Source organism: Equus quagga, chromosome 13, assembly GCF_021613505.1.
Source record: "Equus quagga isolate Etosha38 chromosome 13, UCLA_HA_Equagga_1.0, whole genome shotgun sequence".
NCBI classification, from domain to species: Eukaryota; Metazoa; Chordata; class Mammalia; order Perissodactyla; family Equidae; genus Equus; species Equus quagga.
This window is the reverse complement of record NC_060279.1, coordinates 88,674,123-88,696,598: the sequence shown is the minus strand read 5'-3', so window position 1 is coordinate 88,696,598 and position 22,476 is coordinate 88,674,123. Positions and strand designations below refer to the sequence as shown.

At 56.3% G+C, this 22,476-nt stretch overlaps 1 protein-coding gene across 5 annotated transcripts in view; it reads left to right on the top strand.

Annotated features, from left to right (window-relative positions):
* Nucleotides 1-22,476, top strand: part of MYH14 (myosin heavy chain 14) — a 95,537-nt gene that overhangs the window by 44,995 nt on the left and 28,066 nt on the right. For all 5 annotated transcript variants that reach the window (XM_046681727.1, XM_046681730.1, XM_046681728.1 and 2 more), the window contains exons 14-28: nt 180-353; nt 609-782; nt 2,139-2,253; nt 5,993-6,180; nt 7,614-7,735; nt 9,924-9,993; nt 10,088-10,248; nt 11,526-11,634; nt 12,186-12,317; nt 13,659-13,865; nt 16,657-16,794; nt 18,492-18,615; nt 19,190-19,361; nt 21,370-21,582; nt 22,176-22,320. In XM_046681727.1, coding sequence (XP_046537683.1) covers nt 180-353; nt 609-782; nt 2,139-2,253; nt 5,993-6,180; nt 7,614-7,735; nt 9,924-9,993; nt 10,088-10,248; nt 11,526-11,634; nt 12,186-12,317; nt 13,659-13,865; nt 16,657-16,794; nt 18,492-18,615; nt 19,190-19,361; nt 21,370-21,582; nt 22,176-22,320 — 2,244 coding nt within the window. The remainder of the gene's footprint in view (nt 1-179; nt 354-608; nt 783-2,138; nt 2,254-5,992; nt 6,181-7,613; nt 7,736-9,923; nt 9,994-10,087; nt 10,249-11,525; nt 11,635-12,185; nt 12,318-13,658; nt 13,866-16,656; nt 16,795-18,491; nt 18,616-19,189; nt 19,362-21,369; nt 21,583-22,175; nt 22,321-22,476) is intronic.

The following is a 22,476-nucleotide window of genomic DNA, read 5'->3' as shown; positions in this document are numbered from 1 at the left end:
CTCTCTGGGTCTCTGTCCCCCTCTCTCTGGGTCTCTGTCCCCCTCTCTCTGGGTCTCTGTCCCCCTCTCTCTGGGTCTCTGTCCCCCTCTCTCTGGGTCTCTGTCCCCCTCTCTCTGGGTCTCTGTCCCCCTCTCCCTGGTCCCTGTCCCCCTCTCTCACGTGTCCGCTCCCCCCGCAGCTGAACTCCTTCGAGCAGCTCTGCATCAACTACACCAACGAGAAGCTGCAGCAGCTCTTCAACCACACCATGTTCATCCTGGAGCAGGAGGAGTACCAGCGCGAGGGCATCCCCTGGACCTTTGTCGACTTCGGCCTCGACCTGCAGCCCTGCATCGACCTCATCGAGCGGCCGGTGAGCCCGCTGCTCCCCCCGCCCCGCCTGCCACAGGCCCCGGGACCCTGATCAAGCTCCTCGCCCCACTGGCCGCGGGCCACACCTCAGTTAAATGGGGAAAATGACAAATCAAATTACTAATTACATCTGAAACTGTAATTCTCACCTTTGGTTGCGTCTCCAGGTGTCACTTACAAGAGCTAAAAAGTGGCAGCAACCTAGGTGTGCAATATTTGGGGATCTGACTGACTCTCCCCTCCTGTTCACGGTCAGGCCAACCCCCCTGGACTCCTGGCCCTGCTAGATGAGGAGTGCTGGTTCCCAAAGGCCACGGACAAGTCCTTTGTGGAGAAGGTGGCGCAGGAACAGGGTGGCCACCCCAAGTTCCAGCGGCCGAGGAACCTGCGGGACCAGGCCGACTTTAGCGTCCTGCACTATGCGGGCAAGGTAGGCAGCTGGTGCCAGCCTTGAGGCATGTGGGTGGGAGTGGGGACCACTTGGCTGTAGGTGTGGGGAGGGTACAGAGGGAAAGCAGGGGCCACCTGATGTCCACAGGGATGAGACACAGCCAGGGCAGAGGCTAGGAAAGCCCGAGGAAGAGTGCAGACTCTGATGAAGTCAGCAAAGGCTTCCTCAAGGAGGGGATATTTGCAGTAGGTTTTGAGGGATGGATAGGAGTTCACCAGGGGAAGAGTTAGGTGCATTTCACTCACTCACTTGGCAAACACGTGCCTTTGCCGTGCAGAGCAAGGCTGGGGACCCAAGTCAGACATGGTTTCTGTCCTCACAAAGTTCCTTATCTGAGAGGGAGACAAATAGACCATTAGGATGTAAGGCTGATAGGGGCTTTAACGGGGCAGCTCAGGGTGGCGTCGAAGTCCAGAGGAGGAATGCTGGGAAAGGTTCACAGCAGAGAGCAAAGCTTGATCTGAAACCAGGGGTCAGCAAACATTTTCTGTAAGGGGCCAGACAGTAAATAGTTACAGCTCGGTGGGCCAGACAGTGTCTGCCACAAATTCTACCCTCGTAGCGTGAAAGAAGCCACAGGTGACCCATAAACGAAGGCTGTATGCTAATAAAACTTTATTTACAAGAAGAGGGCTGGGTTTGGCCTGTGGGCTGGGGTTTGCCAACCCCTGGTCTACAAGACGAGCGGCAGGCAGCCAGCAAAGGACAGGTGCCTGGTGGGAATGGCTCTCCAGGTGGAGGGAACAGCATACACAAAGGTTGCGAGGCAGGAGACCCGTGCATTCTGTGTTTAGCACTCGGTTCGTTTCCCCGAGATTGTCCAGACTCTCGTGTCCCCAGCCCTGTGCTGGGCTAGGCGTCAGACGTGGGCTCTGGCCTCGGGGAGCCCCTGACTGTCGGGGGGAACACGTGTGGAGAATCATGGTGGTCAAGGTGGTGACTCTGGGGGAGCCTCAGAGCAAAGGCCTGAGTGCTCGGAAGGAACCAGCCGTGTGAAAATCCACGAGAGGGAGGTCCAGGTGGGGGGAATGGCCAGGGTGGAAACTCTGAGGTGGAAATGACCTTGTGTGTTTGAGGAACAGCAAACAGGCCACGTGACTGGAGTAGAAAGGCTCAGGAAGGAAGCAGTGGCGGATGAGGTCGTGGAAAGAGGTGGGCCCGGCAGCAAAGGGAGGGCGCCCTGGTGGTGGAGGGTGCAGTTCCGGATATGGACACAAGGTGGCACCAGCAGTCTCTCATCGGTGCTGAGCCCCAGAGCGGGGCGTCTCCGAGCTTCTGGGAGGCTCCTTGGGGGGTCTGCAAGTTCATCACCCCCCAATGCCTGACTTCATCCAGGTCGACTACAAGGCCAATGAGTGGCTGATGAAAAACATGGACCCCCTGAATGACAGCGTCGCAACCCTGCTGCACCAGAGCACAGACCGGCTAACCGCGGAGATCTGGAAAGACGGTGAGGACCAGCGTCCCCTGGCCCCCTCCTTGAGCTCTGTGCATCCCCTCTCCCAGCCCACGGTGTGAGCACTTTTGTTTCAGAGGCCGAGTTCTGAACTGAGTTTTCTGCTCAGATGCAGAATTAATGCAGGCAGGCCCAACACTCCATCATAGTGTTTCCACTTCCTGATTGATTGATCGGTTGGTGCCTCAGGCCAGCATCACACTCAGTGATAAAACATTTCCCCCTTTGGGGGCTGTCCTGGTGGCACAGCGGTTAAGTGTGCACGTTCCGCTTTGGCGGCCTGGGGTTCGCCAGTTCGGATCCCGGGTGCAGACATGGCACCACTTGTCAAGCCATGCTGTGGTAGCATCCCACGTATAAAGTAGAGGAAGATGGGCAGGGATGTTAGCTCAGGGCCAGTCTTCCTCAGCAAAAAGAGAAGGACTGGCAGCAGTTAGCTCAGGGCTCATCTTCCTCAGAATAAAAACCCAAAACATTCTCCCTTCATCAGAAACAAGACAAGGATGCCCACTGCCAGCACTGCTGTTAAAAACCGTTTTTGCGATACTAGCCTATGCAATCAGAGTGGAAAAAGAAATAAGTAAATGAATGTTGTAAAGGAATAGATGAACTTATTCTTTGTAGAGGGCATATGATCCCTAACACAATCAAGACCTTTGACTCGAAAAGAATGAATAACAACATGAGAACTCAGACTGGTGGCGGTTTACAAGTCACTCAGCTTCAGGCTCTGCTTTCTCTGCCGTCTCACTATGTTCCCCTCTGGGCCCCAGGGAAGAAGAAAGGAGCAACAGATCAAGATATAGTTTTGGAGATTTTTTTTTTGCTGCTGCAACAAGGCCCGTGTGAATCTGGCCGTCAAGTCTTTTCCGAGTGACCCTTCCAGGAGGCAGGGGCAGGGAAACCAAACGCCTGTGTGTGGCGGGATCCGGCACTTTTCCCGGCCGTGTCTGCCACCCCCCGACCTCACAGGAGGTTTTTTTATGCAGCTAGCAGATGAGTGTCTTGTTTTTTTTCCGATTCCAGGTTTCTGGAATCTGTCAGTTTGCCTTAATCTTTTATTGAAGTGCAGAGCATGGTTGCAGATGTGCTCGCCCCGTGCAATTAGATACGAGGACAAAATAAGCAAGATGAGTGGATCCCAACGTGAACTCGTCCAGCAAAAGGGCGTGGGGTGCCCCGACATCGTGAGCTGAGTATAGAAAGAGACATTTAGTGTTTGTGTCTCAGTTTACACAAGAGGGGTTGAGAGCAGTGTGGGGTGTTCAGCAACAGAACCAGATTCTGCCGTCAGGACTGTCTCCTGTGGACTGAAAATCCGCCCCTTCCACTTCTGTAAAATCTGTGCCCCATTCGTGGACCACGACGACCCACCTCCTGTGGGCCTGGCTCGCGAAGGGTTGCAGGAAAGAACTAGAAGCTGCAAAGCGTCTTGAATCCTAGACTGGAACCTGGCACAGCGTTACTTCTTCCGCAATTCTCCTGAACAAAGCAAGTCACGAGGCCGGCCCAGACTCAAGTTGCTACAGGTCACAGGGAAGGGTGGAGAATTGGGACCATTTTTGCATCAGTCTCTCCTACAGTCGCCCTGAGCCCAGAGTTGGGTGCCCAGCATCCTGGCAGCCCCAGAGAAAAGGCAAATGAGACACGCTCTCCTCAGAGAGGCAAATACAACAAGCTAGGTGGGAGCATCGAGCTTCCTGGCAGCCAGGGCAAAAAGGGATACCTAATAAAACAGATACAGACTCAACTTCTAGGGAGAGAGATTTTTTTTCCCTGGCACTAAATTCTCACAGAGGATATTCATCCTTTCAGTCAACAGTGATGCCCTCACTGGGTAGACTCCAAGGTGGACAGGACAGGGGCTGGCCCAGTGGGGTAGTGGTTAAGTTTGCATGCTCTGCTTTGGTGGCCTGGGGTTTGTGGGTTCAGATCCCGGGTGCGGACCTACACAGCACTCATCAAGTCATGCTGTGGCAGCGTCCCACATACAAAATAGAGGAAGATTGGCACAGATGTTAGCTCAGTGCCAATCTTCCTCACCAAAAAAAAAAAAAAAAAAAAAAAGATGGACAGGACCATCTCCCTGGTTTTAAAAGTTCACGGCCAACATTCAGGTCTTCTCTCCTGCTTTGCCCTGTGCTGTTAACTAACAACTCTCTCCTCTTTTTGTCTTCCTGCCACCTGCTCTCCCTCCTCTCTTCTCATGCTGCTCCCTTTGCATCCCCCCCACCTCTCTGCCACCCCGCATCTGTCCTCACCCCCAGAACACGGGGGCTTCCAGCAGTTCTCTCTCCTTGGCTCCTTCCCCCCGTCGCCCCCAGGATCTTCAGGGAGGCGCGGCTCTGCCATTTCTCCGGCAGGGGGTGGGTGCTGCTGTGCGTCAACGGGTGAGATTTGCCGGATGGAGAGGGCGGGCCTGTTGCACTGGGCACCTGGTTTTGAACGTCGGTCCCCTCTCCTCTCGTAAGGAGGTCTCTCCCTCCTCTTCTCCCTCCTTGTCGGCTCCCTCAGCGGTTTCCAGACCCTTTGTGGCAGCACAATGCTTTCTTCTAACTAAACCACATGTCATCATCTCTGTGCACATTTATGGATCCCTTACTGTGTGCCGGGCATGGTGCGAACCCCTTTTATGACTGTTAACACATAGGATCCTCCGAATAACCCAAGGAGGCAGATGTTAGTACTGTTATTACCCCCATTATACAAATGAGGACGTTGATGCACAGAGAGGTTAAGTCACCAGCCCAAGGTCACACAGCCAGGAAGTGGCAAAGCCAGGATTTGAACCCAGGACTTTTAACTCCCAGAGCCTCAGTTCTTACCTGTGCTGTAAGAACTTAATGAGTGATGATTCTTATTTTGATAATAACTGGGAGTAGGGTGGTAGGAGGAAGAGTTGAACCTGGGGAGGAAAAAGGAAAATGTCACAGCTGAGCCCCGACCATGCACCCAGTCCTGCCCAAAGTGCAGATTGTCTGCTGGACCCCTGAAGACCCTCCTGACTGGGGATTGTGGGGCCTCAGATTCTGCCCCAGCTGCGGGTCCCTGGCGTGATCCAGTAAGAGAATCTGAGACGAAGGAGCTAAGTGAGGCCATCGAATGACAGGAGAGAAAGCAGACGTACGCTCAGTCGGGCCTCTGGGACAAGGGTCGCTGTGGAGGTCGTTTGCCTTCTTTCGAAGATGGCCCCTAAAAGCCAGACTTGATTTCACTTTTAATGGGATGTGGTTTCGGGTTCCTAAGAATGCAGCTGTGCTGTGTTTGTACCATCCTGTCCCTCTCTGTGCCTCGGTTTCCTCATCTGTAAGATGGAACCGATTCCTATGGGCTCGTACGTGAGCTGCTCTGAGCGGAGGCTGGAAGGGAGTAAGTGCTATGTAAGCGTCCATTGTCATCACCGTTTGTTGATGAGGAAAACGGAAATCGTGTCCTTGAGCAGAAGAGGGGTCAGAGGATAGGGTTCAAGAGGACTCACCCCACTGGGTTCAGATCCTGGATCTGCGGTTTCTAAGCTGTGTGGCCTGTGGCACAGCCTTCCACCTCTCTGAACCTGAGTCTGCGCGTCAGTCCGGTGGGGCTGGTGGCACCTCCCTCACCTGGTTGTGTGAGGTGTTTCCTATGTAAAGAGCCTGGTCCTATCAATAACAAGACCCTTGACCTTTGGCCGGCCCAGTCCCCTCAAACTGACCCCTGACCTGCTTCTCTCTCCACCTCTGTTTCCTCCTCACAGTGGAGGGCATCGTGGGGCTGGAGCAGGTGAGCAGCCTTGGGGACGGGCCGCCGGGTGGCCGCCCCCGCCGGGGCATGTTCCGGACGGTGGGCCAGCTCTACAAGGAGTCCCTGAGCCGCCTCATGGCCACACTCAGCAACACCAACCCCAGCTTCGTCCGCTGTATCATCCCCAACCACGAGAAGAGGGTGAGTGACCCGGCCTGGTATGGGGGCGGCTCGGGCAGCAGGGAGAGACCTGGCCAGCGGACATGGCTGGGGCCACGCCTGTTCCCAGGCTCGCCTCTGACTGGCTGCATGACCTTGAGTGAGTTGCTTCCCTCCCAGACTCAGGGTTCTGTTGGGAAAATTCATTGGTTCGTGGGACTTAAATTTTGTTGAGCACCTACTATGTGCCAGAGGAAAAAGCACAGCCAACCCCTATTCTCAGGAAGCTCACAGTCCAATGCGGAGCACAGGCATTCAATTCACCACCAACGTCCAGCTGAGTTTGTAGGGCTGATACATGTCACATAAGGTTAGATCTGGTCAGTGAAGTCAGAGAAGGCTCCCTGGAGGAGGTGATGACTCAGCTCTGAAGAATAAGTGGTCTTCCAAACAGAGAACAGCTAGTGCAAAGGCCCAGTGGTAGGTAGGCCAGAGCATGGAAGGTACAAAGGATGGAAAGAAGACTGTTGGAGCCGAGAGTGTCATGTAGGTGTGGGGAGACCATGCCTGGCCTCCCGGGCCACCGAAAGCTTTTCTTGTTGGGAAAATCAGAGGATGGGCCCTGTAGAGATGAGTCAACATGAGTAGGAAATGAGACCACAAAATTAGGTGCCCACGGCTTACACTGTCCTCAGAAAGTAGCGGTGGTTCTTGGGTGGGTGGATGTGTGTGTGCATCTCCGTTTCCACATCTGCAGATACCGTATTTCACCAAATCTGAGACGTTGATTTCTCCCACGGTAGCATCGCTGACGTTGGGTGTGGCAGGAGGCTTTTTTTCCTGGGGGTGTCTACACTTACAGCGGGTTTTACAGTGGATGGGGGCTTAGACTGGGTGAAATACGGCGCACATAGACGCGGCCGTTTCCCCCAGGAGCCCTGGTTCTTTTGTGCAGAATGGGGCGTAGAGCCTGAGATCCGATGACCGATGTGCTCGGTGGCGTTAGCATGTCCCTCCCAGGGCTTCGCCGTCAACAGAGCTGCGTATACGCACGAACGGACATGCTTGCATACACGTGTGTGACTTTTGGGGGGAAAAAAGGCAATTAAAAAAGAAAAGGGAACCGAAGTCAGCTACCAAAAATAGCGATGGCTGGGCCGCCTCAGCCCGCCCGGCCCTCGCTCCCGGCTGCTCTTTGCTCCTTAGCACTTTTTATTTATTTACTTCCGACGTTTATTAGCCATCTCTTGACCTCATTTATTGTCAGTCTCCCCCACTGGACCGGGAACTCTGCTCCCCACCCCACCCCCACCCCCCGCCCCAGGGCAGGCATTTCCACCTGGCACATAGTAGGTGCTCAGTTAAAGCAGAGGTTGGACCGTGTGACGTTGCCTCGGCCGTCGTCCCCGGGGTGCCCCCTCCCCCCCGCCGTGTGGCCGCCGCCGACCCCGCGTCCCCATCCCCGCTCTCCGCAGGCCGGGAAGCTGGAGCCGAAGCTGGTGCTGGACCAGCTGCGCTGTAACGGCGTCCTCGAGGGCATCCGCATCTGCCGCCAGGGCTTCCCCAACCGCATCCTCTTCCAGGAGTTCCGGCAGCGGTGCGTGTGCGGGGGCGGGGGCGCGGGGCCACCAGACCTGCATCCCCATCGCCATCCCCATCCGCATCCCCATCCCCCCCCATCCGCATCCCCATCCCCCCACATCCGCCCCCCCCTCCTCCCCCCCCCCCCCCTCCCCATCCCCCTCCCTACCCCCATCCCCCCCGCTGCTACTTCTGATCCCGGGAACTCCGGGCAAATTCTGGCAAATTCTCAGCTTCCTCCTCTGGAATGTGGCACAAAGGCATAGAGCCCCGTGTTGCAATCCGCATCTTGCATTGATGGTGTCTTTCACAAGGCAGAATAGGCTAGAACAGAAAAGATCACGGTTTGAGAAACAACTAGTGTGGTGAACATCATAACCCAATTCACATCATAACCCAGATCGCGCCACTCACAGCTGCACACAGCAGCGCCGTCCGTGAGAAACAGCGCGGGAGCCCCAGGCACGACTGCAAACGATCTCGCAGCCGCCTTTTTTAATGTAGAAGGAAAACAGGCGAAGTTTAACGAACGTTACTGAGATATTTTGCTTAACCCTCCACAGGCAGGAGATAGGATCATTTTCACATGGAACCAATACAAAAAATTAATAGATATAGAGCGTTCTTTTTTGTCCTACCGAGTCTTCGAGATGTGGCCTGTGTCTACCCCGTGATGGTACATCTCAGTTCGCACCCTAAATTTCCAGCGGTCAGTGTGAAATGTGGTCCTCCCAAAACAAAGAAGTTGTGTTGAACAGAAAAATATTTGACTCTGCTCCCGGTTTTCTTTTATTCCTATTTTTATTATTTATTTATTTATTTTTTGAGGAAGATCAGCCCTGAGCTAACTGCTGCCAATCCTCCTCTTTTTGCTGAGGAAGACTGGCCCTGGCCTAACATCGGTGCCCATCTTCCTCTACTTTATATGTTGGACGCCTGCCACAGCATGGCGTGCCAAGCAGTGCCATGTCCACACCCGGGATCTGAACCTGTGAACCCCGGGCTGCCGAAGCGGAACCTGCAAACTTAACCGCCGCGCCGCCTGCCCGGCCTCTGCTTGCGGTTTTCGATTCCCATGTCACTTAGTTAAAATGAAACACAATGGGAAGTCCGGTGTCTCCATTGCCCAGGCCGCATTTCGAGGGCTCAGTAGCTCCCTGTGGCCGGCAGCCGCTGGACTGCACGGCACATGGCTGGAGTTTGCTGCTCAAAGTGTGGGCCCCGGACCAGCAGCACCCAGCAGCTTGTCAGAAACGCAGCGTCCAGGCCCCACCCCAGACTTATGGATGAGCATCTGCCTTTTAAGAAGATCCCTGGGGATGAGAAACTCTGATACACACACACCATTTTCTCAGTCACCAGGCATAAAATATGACATATATATTATGTGTCTATATGTCTCGTATATATAATATGCATTATTTTTTATGAAACGTCGAGGTCCCGGGTAGAGGGCACAGCAGGGAAGAGACTCTGAGGGCAGACACGTCTGTGTTTATTAAATGTATTTTTTTATTCTGAGTTGCACTCAGAATAAAAGAAATTTGAAAGAAACTGCTCTAAAGTGCTTAGTCCTGAAACATAACAAGTATTCAGAAACATCGGCCGCTATTTGGTGTTGCGCTCACGTTTCCCTTCTGAGACACACCTTTGATGGGCGGCTCAGTGAGATGGTGGTGATGTGAGAAAACGTTCACAGTCAGCACGTGGTAGGTGTCCACGGAGTGGCAACTTGTATTGTTGATGTTGCCCTGGGTGGTGGTATTCTCTTGGTTTTTGGGCCAGCCCAGTGGCATAGTGGTTAAGTTCATGTGCTCTGCTTTGGCAGCCTGGGGTTTGCGGGTTCAGATCTCAGGCATGGACCAAGCACCACTTGTCAAGCCATGCTGTGGCGGCATCCCACATAAAATAGAGGAAGATGGGCACGGATGTTAGCTCAGTGATAATCTTCCTCAAGCAAAAAGAGGAGGATTGGCAACAGATGTTAGCTCAGGGCCAATCTTCTTCGCCAAAAAAAAAAAAAAACCCCTCTAGGTCTTGTGGGTGGCACTCAGGAAATGCTCTAATGTTCGTTTTTTCTTACTGTTCTTATCATTCCCATCGTCATTGCTATTTGTCACTCTGAGCCCAGTGCCCGGCCATGGCAGGAGCTCAGCAACAGTTTGCTGTAACTCTCCACCCCCACCCTTCCCTTCCCACTGCAGATATGAGATCCTGACGCCCAATGCCATCCCCAAGGGCTTTATGGATGGGAAGCAGGCCTGTGAGAAGATGGTGAGTGTGGGGCAGAGCCCAGCAGTGCTCGGTGCAGGGGGTGGAGGGTGGGCTGGGACCTCCCCCCTCATCGCCTCTCCCCTACCCCTCACAGATCCAGGCCCTGGAACTGGACCCCAACCTCTACCGTGTGGGACAGAGCAAGATCTTCTTCCGGGCGGGGGTCCTGGCCCAGCTGGAAGAGGAGCGGGACCTGAAGGTCACAGACATCATTGTGTCCTTCCAGGCAGCTGCCCGGGGATACCTCGCTCGCAGGTGGGCCACCACACGGTCTCCTGGGGTCCTGTTAGCCAAGGCCGGGCCAAGGAGGGGTTGACCAGATGGCCCAGAGGCCGGAGCAAGGCGGAGGGGGGGTGTTGACCAGATGGCCCAGAGGCCGGAGCAAGGAGGGGTTAACCAGATGGCCCCAAAGGGCAGGGCAAGGAGGGGTTGACCAGATGGCCCCAGAGGCCGGAGCAAGGAGGGGTTGACCAGATGGCCCGGGAGACTGGAGGAAGGAGGGATTGATCAGAAGGTTCCAGATGTCAGGGCCTCCAAGATGATGAGAGGATTGAAAAACAATGAGATGGAGCCACTAGATGCCCAGGCTTCTTGGTTCTACAGTCCTGGAGCCCCTGTGGGCCAGGCCCTGTGCTGAGTGATGCTGGGGACACAGAGAAGAGCTGGACTCAGCCAGCCAGCGGGTGACCCACATTCCGGTTTGTCCAGGACTGGAGGGTTCCCAGGATGCATGATTTTCCGTGCTAACACAGAGAAAGCCCCGCGCCACCCGGGTCGACGTGGTTACCCACCTGGCCGATCCCTGGAGGGACTCCAGTCTGGACGGGGCGGTGCACCGGCGTGAAGCGTCACAGTTCCGGGGGGCGGGGGGGTGTGCTTTGATGGGGGTCATACAAGTTCAGCAGAGGCCTTGCTGCAGACCAGGACGCCCCCCCGGGTCACACTTGACAACCAGGAAGATGAAGGAGGACAGGAGGGGGGTTCGAGGCAGGAGCAACAGCTTGTGCAAAGGCCCGGTGATGTGCGAGCCTGGCACACTGCAGGAACGCAGGAAATTTGCAGGGCAGTCCCCCTCCCCCTTGGAACTGGTGCAGAGGAAGGATCAGAGGACAAAGGGCTCCCCAAACACCAGGCTGAGGGACAGAGGCCTTGTCCAGGGGCACTGGGGAGCTATGGCAGGGCTGGGAGCAGGGGAGGGGCAGGTGAACTCTGGGTGTAGACAGACCCCTCTGGAGGCATGTCAGGGATAGACTGGAGACTGGGAGGCCCAGGAGGAGGCTGGAGTGAGGGTCCAGGTGGGAGAAGATGAGCCCTGAACTGGGGCTGTGTGCACAGAGGGGAAGACAGGGCAGAGAGAGTCGAGGGCAGGGGGACCCCACGATCTATCAATAATAGAACGGTGCCTGCGCACAGTAGGCATTTCATGACGGTTGACTAATTGAAGGGAGCTTCGTTCGCTCTCTTGCTAAGGGGACAGGGTCTGGAGGGGCCCACATTTCCCTCTCCCACTCGCGCCCCCCCGCCCCCCGCAGGGCCTTCCAGAAGCGTCAGCAGCAGCAAAGTGCCCTGCGGGTCATGCAGCGGAACTGTGCAGCCTACCTCAAGCTGAGACACTGGCAGTGGTGGCGACTCTTCACCAAGGTGAGGGCGCCTGGGGGGGGCGGGCCGAGCAGCGAGGGGACGGGATCTGGCGGCCAGGTCTGCTGGGTCAGGTGACTTCCTTTGTTTGGGCCTCAGTTTTCTGCATCTGTAAAATGGGACCGATCAGCTCAGACTTTGTTAGGATTCTTTAGGTAGCAAGTGACCCAAAAAATCTGACTCAAACCAGCATGGGTAAAAGAGACACAGGACGGCTTCGGGTGTGCGTGGCGCCTGTCGCTCCAACCGGAATCACACAGTGTCACGAGCACCTCTCACTCCGGACTGTGGGCTGAGAACCCTGAGAAACGGTGTTACAGAATAGCCGTGTTCGCTCATTCGCTCACCCCGAAAACGCGGTGAAGCCGGGGCTGTCACCATCCCCATTCCATAGATGGGACACTAAGGTGCTTGCCCGAGCTCACGCAGCGGGTCAGTGGAGCACCTGGCCTCGAATGGAGCCCAGCTCAGAGTGGGAGCTCTTAGCTCCAGGGCCAAGGGGCTCCCCCGGTGGCAGCCGGCTGTTCCACATCCCCATCCCCCCTCCTCTGCAGGTGAAGCCACTGCTGCAGGTGACGCGGCAGGATGAGGTGCTGCAGGCGCGGGTGCAGGAGCTGCAGAAAGTGCAGGAGCTGCAGCAGCAGAGCGCCCGCGAGGTGGGCGAGCTCCAGGACCGCGTGACGCAGGTGAGGGGCGGGGCTTGGGGTGGAGCCAGAGTGTGAGAGGCTGGGCCGTGGGTGGGGCGGGGCTTGGGTGGAGCCAGGACATGAGGGGCAGGGCCATGGGCTGGGGTGGGGCTGTGGGTGGAGCCAGGGTTTGAGGGGCGGGGCCATGGGTAGGGCGGGGCTGTGGTTGGAGCCATGGTGAGGGGTGGGGACACGGTGGGGCAGGGCTGTGGGTGGAACTCAGGTGTTGGGGGGGCCATGGGTGGGGCAGGGCTGCAGAGCCAGGTTATGAGGGGTGGGGCCATGGGTGGAACCAGGTCATGAGAGGTGGGGCTGTGGGTGGAACCAGGACATGAGGGGCAGGGCCATGGGCTGGGGCGTGGCTTGGGTGGAGCCAGGGTGTGAGGGGCGGGGCCAGGGGGTAGGGCAGGGCTGTGGGTGGAGCCATGGTGAGGGGTGGGGACACGGTGGGGCAGGGCTGTGGGTGGAACCAAGGTGTTGGGGGGGCCATGGGTGGGGCAGGGCTGTAGGTGGAGCCAGGTTGTGAGGGGCGGGGCCATGGGTGGTGCCAGGTCATGAGAGGCGGGGCTGTGGGCGGGTCCAGGTTGTGAGGGGCGGGGCTCCTGGGCTGGAACTGTGTGGTGTGGTTGAGCCGCCACTGGCAGGGAGCAGGCAGGGTATTGGGGTAGGGACTGGTTCCTGTCGAGCCACCATCTTCAGGGAGTGGGCTCTAGGATGCGGGGCAGGGCTATGGTACGCAGACCGTGGGGTTTCCATTGTTTCCAATATTTTTGGTATCTTAAAATAATGCTGAAGCAAACCTCTCCTTGAGCAGTTTTCTGTTTGCTAATTTTCCGGAATCATTTCCTTTGGTTAAATTTCTAGCGTAGGAGTATTAAATGAAATGAGAGACGGTGGAAAGGGTTCTCTGGGGTTATTTGGAGGATGGACTGGAGAGAGAGAGAGCCTGGAGGCCGGGAGGCTGGGGAGGAGGCTGAGGAGAGAGTCCACTGAGAGAGGACGAGGCCTGAGCCTGCTGGGGCTGTGAGGACAGAGGAGGGGGCAGGGCAGACAGAGTCAGGGGCCGGGAGGGACGGGGCTGGGGCCTGATGGGCTGTGGGGAGATGAGGGGGAGGGTGGCACCTAGGGGTCTGACTCCATGTCTAAGGGGATGCAGGGTCATCCTGAGATGGGGACCTGAGGGAGGAATGGGTTGGGGGACTGTGTCTCCCACCCCGCCCCCCTGTCCCCCCGGGCCTCAAAGGGCAAAGCAAATCCTGGTACAGGAGGGACCTGGTGCTCCACCGAGGGCTGTCCTGGGAGCACCGCCTGCTGCCCGCTGACCTCCCACCCCGTCCCCAGCTGGAAGAGGAGCGCAACCGCTTGGCCGAGCAACTGCGAGCAGAGGCAGAGCTGTGTGCTGAGGCCGAAGAGACGCGGGGGCGGCTGGCAAGCCGAAAGCAGGAGCTGGAGCTGGTGGTGTCGGAGCTGGAGGCCCGCGTGGGCGAGGAGGAGGAGTGCAGCCGCCAGCTGCAAAGTGAGAAGAAGAGACTGCAGCAGCATATACAGGTCTGGACCCACCTCCCCCACCCCCCATTCTCGTACACCCCCGGCATGCCTGAGGCCACCTTCCCCCAACCGTTCTGTCTACCCCGCCCACCTTTGCTTCTGTACACCATGTCTCTTTTGGCCATGGATTTGTGAAAAACTCAGCTCAAAGTAGCTTAAGCAAAAAGAATATTTTTTTTGTTTCAAATAATGGGAGACTAGAATGGATAAGCTTCAGGCGTGGCTGGATCCAGGTGCTCAAGTGATATCCTCAGTACTCTGCCTCTGTCCATCTCCTGGCTTCATTTGCCTCTGTGCTGCTGCATTTGCAGGCAGGTTGCTCTTCCATGGTTCCCCTTCAAAATCCAGTACGTATTTTACACTTACAGCACATCTCCATTCAGATGCTAAATTTTCATTGGTGATACTTCATTGGCATTTATATTTCATAAGTTCTTCTGTTTAAAAAGTAGATTTATAGGGGATGGCCTGGTGGTGTGGTGGTTAAGTTCATGTTCTCCACTTCGGTGGCCCGGGGTTCACAGGTTCCAATCCTGGGCATGGACCTACACACTGCTCATCAAGCCATGCTGTGGCGGCATCCCACATAGAAGATAGAGGAAGATTGGCACAGGTTGTCTTCCTCAAGCAAAAACTGGAAGATTGGCAACAGATCTTAACTCAGGGCCAATCTTCCTCACCAAAAAAAGAAATCATATAAAAAGAAAAAGTAGATTTACATACACAAGTTGTTCCAAACATACTTAAAAGTTTTCCAGTGAATAATTGAGTATCTGGTTTTAAATTTAAAATAAGTAAAATTAAATTAAATTGAAAATTCCGTCCTCGGTCACACTGAGCACACTTCAAGAGCTCAGTAGTGTTTTAATCGCCTCCTCTTGCCTCCATCACTGAGGGAGGGTTCCTGCCCGACAGTTATGGAGATGGTCTAGCACTCCACACCCGACCCTTCACAGAAGAGCCAGATGGCAGTTTATCAGTCACAGATACCCACAGCCTGAGGGAAGCAGTCTCCCGCCACAGAGACGCACACGAGGGTTGCACTCAGGAATGGTGTGTTCAAGCTGCAGCTGTGGGAGGCAGGCTTCATAGTAACAAGAGGGTGAGGTGACCCCTTGGGTCCTGCAGGGAGACGTGATGGGTTTGTTTGGATAATTCCGAGGGCTGGCAGGCAGCTGGAGTCCACTACAGAGGGGTGAGCAGCCTGTTATCACTGTGCCTGGTCCCCCTGATAAGGGGGGTTATTGGTGAGGGGACTTTGTCTGTGGGAGCAGAGCGGGAAGGAGGACTTGTGGTTCCGACATTATATGTCCTCCCAATATTACCAGACATCAAGGCAGCACATAATGTTGAGTCTTTTTTCTTTTTTTTTGAGGAAGATTAGCCCTGAGCTAACATTTGTTGCCAATCCTCCTCTTTTTGCTGAGGAAGACTGGCCCTGAGCTGACATCCGTGCCCATCTTCCTCTACTTTATATGTGGGACGCCTACCACAGCATGGCTTGCCAAGCAGTGCCATGTCCACACCTGGGATCCAAACTGGGGAACCCCGGGCCGCCGAAGCGGAACATGCGCACTTAACTGCTGCACCACTGGGCTGGCCCCTGAATCTTTTTTTAAATCGAGGTAGAATTGGCGTATAACATGTTAGTTTCAGGTGTACAACATAATGGTTCACTATTTGTATACATTGCGACGCGGTCACAATAACTCTAGTTAAAGTCTAGTTAACATCTGTCCCCTTACACAGTTACAGAAAAATTATTTTCTTGTGATGAGAACTTTTTAAAAAAATTTTTTTTGGTTTTCAACACATTTTTTTTCCAAAGATTGGCCCTGAGCTAACATTTGTTGCCAATATTCTTTTTTTTCCTTCTTCCTCTCCCCAAATCCCCCCAGTACATAGTTGTATATTTTTCAGTTGTGGGTCCTTCTAGTTGTGGCATGTGGGACGCCGCCTCAGCGTGGCCTGATGAGCGGTGCCGTGTCTGCGCCCAGGATGTGAACCCTGGGCCGCCGAAGCAGAGCTCACGGACTTAACCACTCGGCCACAGGGCGGCCCCCTGATGAGAACTTTTGAGATCTACTCTGCGCAACTTTCAAGCACACAACACAGCGTTAACGACAGCCACCATGCTGTGTGTTACAGGCCCAGGACTTATTTATTTCATAACTGGAAGTTTATGCCATTTGAGCCCCTTTCTCCTGCCCCCTCTCCCGACCTCTGGCCTCCACCGATCTGTTCTCTGTATCTATGAGCTCAGGCTTTTTGTTTTTGTTTCTGCTTTTTAGATTCCACATATAAGTACAGTCACATGGGACTTGTCTTTCTCTGTCTGACTTGTGTCACTTAGCGCCATGCCCTCGAGGTCCATCCATGTTGTCATGTGATACTGAGTCTTAATTCCCCGTCTCACACCACAAGTTGCCACACGTGCCTGGTCACCGCCGTGGCAGACAGCGGCCATCTGGAGGATAGGTTTCTTCGTCATGTGGGTTGTTTATAATCTTCACACCTACCCAGGAATGTCATTTCCACAAGAACAAAGATCCTTCTCTGTCCTCGGTGCCCAGAACAGGGCCTGAGGCACGTTCACCATTCAGTAAATGCTTGTTGGGCTAGTGAAGGAGATGAGAAGCCCGGTCGGGGTGCTGTCCTTCCCGGCCTCGCCCTGAGCGTGGACCTGTCTGAGCCACGCGCCCTGGGGGGTCCGTGGACCACCCCCTGCATCCTTCCCACGGCAGCCCGGCCCCCAGCCCCCTGGTCCTCACCCCGCCCTCCTCTCTCCCAGGAGCTGGAGACCCACCTGGAGGCTGAGGAGGCGGCCAGGCAGAAGCTGGAGCTGGAGAGGGTGACGACCGAGGCAAAGCTGAAGAAGTTTGAGGAAGACCTGCTCCTCTTGGAAGATCAGAACGCCAAGCTGAGCAAGGTCGGTGGCCGGCGAGCCCCCAAGGGTGGGGCTAGTGGGGGGCTCCGCTGGGCACATGGGTCCCTCCCTGCGTCTGCGCCCAGGTCGCCCCACCTCTAGGGTCTTTGTCACCGTCATTGTGGCTGTTTGCCCCTTTAACCCTTTCTCTCTCCCTGCCTCTCGGTCACACCCACACGCAGCTGTTTTTATTGAGCAACTACTGCGTGTGGTTACCTCTCGCTGCATCATGACACCCCCAGCCGCGGGGCTGCAAACAGGCACCGTTGCACTGCATCCCATTGATCCGTGGGTTCCTTCTCCTCTCCCGGTGGCTCTCTCCAGTGGTCACCATGACGCGGTGGCGGGCTCTGGGTGTCTGTGCTCCTTCGTGTGGCCTCTCTCTCCCCCCACCGGAGAGCCTGGATTTCTTCCCCAGCAGCTCAGGACTCCGGGAAGAGGAAGCGGAAGCAGCCAGGCCTCTAAAAGCTTAAGCCTGGAAGCGACACCGCATCCCTTCCAGCTGAATTCTGTAGTTCAGGTGTCGGCAAACATTTTCCCTAAGAGGCCAGAGGGTGAACATCTGAGGCTGTGCGGGCCACGCCTTCTGTCACAACCACCCAGTTCCGCCTTTGTCTCCTGAAAGCAGCCACATACAGTTTGTCCTCGGATGGGCGTGGCTGTGTCTCAATAAAACTTTATTTGTCAGAACAAGCCGTGGGCCGGATTTGGCCCTCAGGCTGTGGTTTGCAGCCCCTGAGCTGAGAGCAGCCCCAGGCTCAGCCCCGATGCGAGGGTGGGGAGGAGACTCTGCCCCTGGGTGGGGACATGGTGGAGAATCTGCCGCCCTCTTTAACCTGCCACCGCCAGGACTGGGGTGGGCACAGGGGCGATGACACCGAACCAACTGGAAAACCATTTACGCCCTCACAGCCAGGTCCGGGAGAGGGATGAGTGACCACCGGAAATAAACGGAACCACGAATCGTGACTTAATTAGAAACTGTCAGGAAAGAGCAGGACACGATGGAGGGTTCCCTGACCTGTCCTGGGAGTGGTCAAAGAAGGGTTCCCCGAGGCAACGATGCCTGAGTTGAGAGTTCAAGGATGCACAGCTTCTGGAACATTCCTTCGGTTTCATAACTATCCCCTTCTACTCCATTCTGTTTCTTTCTTTTTAAGGGCAGTGCCGACCCACTGCATTGATTTCTAAAACCACTCACGGTTTGAAAACCACTGCTCCAGGCCCATGCTTCTCAAACTCCGATGTGCACGGGGCTCCTGTGGGGAGCTCGTTCAAATGCAGATTCTGCTTGGGCAGGTCTGGGGTGGAACCCGGGGTTCAGCATTTCCAGCAAGCTCCCTGTGGATGCTGAGGCTGCTGGTCCATGAGCCAGACTTCGAGTACAGTAGTGGCGAGAATGTTCTGTGCCGTGTCGTCTATAGTAGCAAATGATTAGAATCGACCTCAGTGGCCGTCACGGGGATGACGGTGGTGTCCTTTGGATGATAGGCGTCTACACCAACATTGACGGGCGTGAACTGGTCGGGGTGGGACGGGTCAGCAGGCCCTAGAGAATCGGGGAGGATGGAAGGCTTGGGAGCCGGAGGGTCAGGGGAGGATGGCGATGAGCAGAAACACGGAGGAAAATGACATCGAAGACAAGGGGCGAGTGGGGCTGCTCCTGACCACTGCCCCCCCCCACCTCCCACCACCCTCAGGAGCGGAAGCTTCTGGAAGACCGTCTGTCCGAGTTCTCATCCCAGGCTGCCGAGGAGGAGGAGAAGGTCAAGAGCCTCAATAAGCTTCGACTCAAATACGAGGCCACGATTGCGGACATGGAGGGTGAGCGCCTGCCCCCTGTGCATGCTCCGGCTGGGGTCAGGGTGTGGGGGGTGGTGACCTCAGGCGACCCCGTGCGCTCTGGGGCCTCAGTGGTCATATTTGCTAAATGGGGGCAGGAAAGAAGGCTTGGGACAAGTTGTTTCTGTCTCTCTCAATGCTATTGTCTCGCTCCCTCTCTGACTGTCCCGCTATCTGGTTCAGACACTGTCTTGTCTCTGTGTCCCTCGCGGTTGACTCAGAATCAGAAACAGAAGGGAAAGAGCCCAGAGGAGGCCGGGGTGGGGGGGGTGGGGGTGTTGGCGGGGAGAGCAGCGAGGAGAGGACGGGCCGAGAGAGTCAGCGGGCAGAGGCAGGGGTGTCCTTGGGGGTGAGGGGAAGGGGACAGCCACTGGGGATCTGGCCCACCATCTGGGGGGCAGGGGGGCGTCCCCGAGATGGGTAAGCTGGGAAGAGGAGGAGGTGTGGAGGGAGGCGCTGAGCTCAGCCTTACACCCCGCGAGTCCTGGGGGCCGTGGGAGCTGCCGGGCGCGTGGGTCCGGAACCTTCCACGCACGGCCCCCCCTTCCGTCCTCAGACCGCCTCCGGAAGGAGGAGAAGGGCCGCCAGGAGATGGAGAAGCTGAAGCGGCGGCTGGACGTGGAGAGCTCGGAGCTGCAGGAGCAGATGGGGGAGCAGCAGCAGCGGGCGGAGGAGCTGCGGGCGCAGCTGGGCCGCAAGGAGGAGGAGCTGCAGGCGGCGCTGGCCAGGTGCGCGCGCAGCCCTCGGGCGCCGCATCCACACCCGCCTGGGGGCGCAGCCCGGTGGAGCGCCCCCCCCCCCCCCCCCCCCCCCCGCCAGCCGTGCACACCCGCCCCGAGCCCGTTCTGTAAAGTGGACATAGCGAGTTCCAAGCCCATCTGGTCATGGGAACCGGGAACAAAGGCCCCAGTCTGTTCCTCCCCAAACGGAACAGCCCGGAATCAGCTGTGATTTGAAAGGTGGTCTGGAGGCCGGCCCGGTGGTGCAGCGGTTAAGTGCGCACGCTGTGCTTGGGCGGCCCGGGGCTCGTGGGTTCTGATCCCGGGTGAGGACATGGCACCGCTTGGCAAGCCATGCTGTGGCAGGCGTCCCACATATAAAGTAGAGTAAGATGGGCACGATGTTAGCTCAGGGCCAGTCTTCCTCAGCAAAAAGAGGAGGATTGGCGGTGGATGTTAGCTCAGGGCTAATCTATCTCAGCAAAAGAAAAAGAACATGCCCCCTCAAGTCTGACTTCTGGGTTTGAATCCCGGCTCCTCCCGGTTCCGACCACGTGACCCCACCCGGATGATCTCCCCTGTGTAGCCTTAGTTTCTTCATCTGTGAAATGGGGCTGATTACAGCAGCCCCTCCTCGGGTTCGTGTGGGGATTGAATGAGAGAAAATGCTCCTAAAACACTTCGCACATGCTCAGCCCTCGGGCAAGTCTGGATGCGTGTGTTGCTGCTCTTCGTTAGGGCTGTCGTTCCTTGTTTTTCTCTTTTTTTTTTTGGTATGGAGGCGAAATTCACAGAACCAAATTGGCCTTTAAAGTGTACAATTCAGCAGCAATTGGCACGTCCGCAGTGTTGTGCACCCACTGCCTCTATCTCGTTCCAGAACATTTTCATCACCTCCCAGGAAACCCACGCCCATTAAACAGTCGCTCTGCGTCCCCCGCCCCCCCGCCCCAGCCCCTGGCGTCACCCATCTGCTGTCTGTCCGCATGGGATTCGCTTGTTGTTGATATTTCCTCGAAGTGGAATCATGCAACATGTAGTCTTTTGCTCTCTCTCTCTTTCTGTTTTTGTTTTTAAAGATTGGCACCTGAGCTAACAACTGTTGCCAACCTTCTTTTTTTTTTTTTCTGCTTTATCTTCCCCCCCGCCACATAGTTGTATATCTTAGTTGTAGGTTCTTCTAGTTGTGGGATTCTTTTGCCCTCTTATGATTATTTTTATTGCCATCCTCATGGCGATCCTGCGACGTGGGGCGTTTGTGTCCCCTCACAGACTAGCTGCCTCTAGTTAGGAAAGGTTGTCACCTGCCAGGGCAGGTGGCTGAGCAGGGGCTCCCTGAGCCATTTAACTCCCAGTCCACACTGCCCTCAATTCAGCTTCTGGGTTTTTTTTTTTTTTTTTTTTTGCTGAGGAAGATTGGCCCTAAGTGAACATCAGTTGCCGATATTTCTCTTTTTTTTTTCTCCCCAAAGCCCCTCAGTGCATAGCTGTATATCCTAGTTGTAGGTCATTCTAGTTCTTCTATGTGGGATGCTGCCACAGCATGGCTTGATGAGCCGTGTGTAGGTCCACACCCAGGATCCGAACTAGTGAAATCTGGGCTGCTGAAGTGGAGCACGGCCCCCAGCTTCTCTTTGCAGGAGGCCATGTCGGGTCAGGGCAATGAGGAGGGACTGTGGGGCCAGGTCACTGGCCGAGTGACCAGGGCAAGTGCTTTCCCACTCTGAGCCTCACTTTCCTCATTGGGTGTGAGCTTTCAATGAGATGATAAGTAAAGGACTCGCATGTGGCGGGAGCTTAGTAAGTGTGGCTGTGGCCACTGTCGGTGTCATTCCCATTTCACAGCTAAGAAAGCTGAGGTGCTGGCTCCGGAGCCATGTGCCCAAGGGCGGAGCTGGGATTTGAACCCAGCCCTGGCCACCCCCATAGTCCTCCTCGGGCCTCTCCGCCTCCAGAAATCATCCCTCCCCCGCCTGCCTGCCCCCCTACCAACTGCGTGGTCCTCGTCCACCCCCAGGGCGGAGGAGGAGGGCGGGGCCCGGGCTCAGCTGCTCAAGTCGCTGCGGGAGGCGCAGGCCGGGCTGGCCGAGGCCCAGGAGGACCTGGAGGCGGAGCGCGCGGCCCGGGCCAAGGCGGAGAAGCAGCGCCGGGACCTGGGCGAGGAGCTGGAGGCGCTGCGGGGCGAGCTCGAGGACACGCTGGACTCCACCAACGCGCAGCAGGAGCTCCGGTGAGGCCCGGCCGCCTGGCGGCTGGACACGTGCAGGGCGGGGTCCGGGGAGAGAGAAGGACTAGGGGTCGGGGTGGGGGGTGCCGGCTCGCCATCGACACAAGGGTTTTGTGAGTCGTTCAACAGTTGTTTGTGGAGCACCAGCTCTGGGCCCCGCTTGGGCCAAGCTGGGGACAGAGGTGAGTCAGACCCAGGCACTGCTCTGAGGAACTCCTGGTGTGTGGGGGGAAGCAGATTCGAGCAAAGGTAGACCCAATCTGGGACAAAGCATGCTTTAATGGAGTAGCAGAGGGCATCGTGGATGATAAGAGCAGGCCCCTATGCCACATCTAAGGGAGGGAGTCCAGGAAGACGTCCTTGAGAAGGGGCTTTCTGAATAGGGTTTTGAGGGATGCATAGGAGCTCACCCTTAAAGCCACCCTTCTCCCACAGCATCACCACCCACATCCCTTGGGGATCGCAGAGTGAGGTCCCCATCCTTGGTGGGAAACAATAAATGGAGGCACAACTGGCTGTTGAGGGGATGCTCCCCCAAAGTCCCTGCCTTCCTCTATTCTGAAATTCTGCTCCCCATCTTCCTCCTTCAATGAAAGGTCCAAGAGGGAGCAGGAGGTGACAGAGCTGAAGAAGGCTCTGGAAGAGGAGACGCGTGTTCACGAGGTGGCGGTACAGGAGCTGAGGCAGCGCCACGGCCAGGCGCTAGGAGAACTGGCGGAGCAGCTGGAGCAGGCCCGGAGGGTGAGTTGGGCTGGAGGGGAGGGCAGGATGCTGGGCTGGAGGAGGTGCCTCGGCCGGTGCTGGGCCGGCCCACGTCTCTGGGCTTCTTCCCTCCCATCTTCACGGCTTCGTTTCATCTTTTGCTCGGCAAGCATTAGCTGAGCACATGCTGTTCTC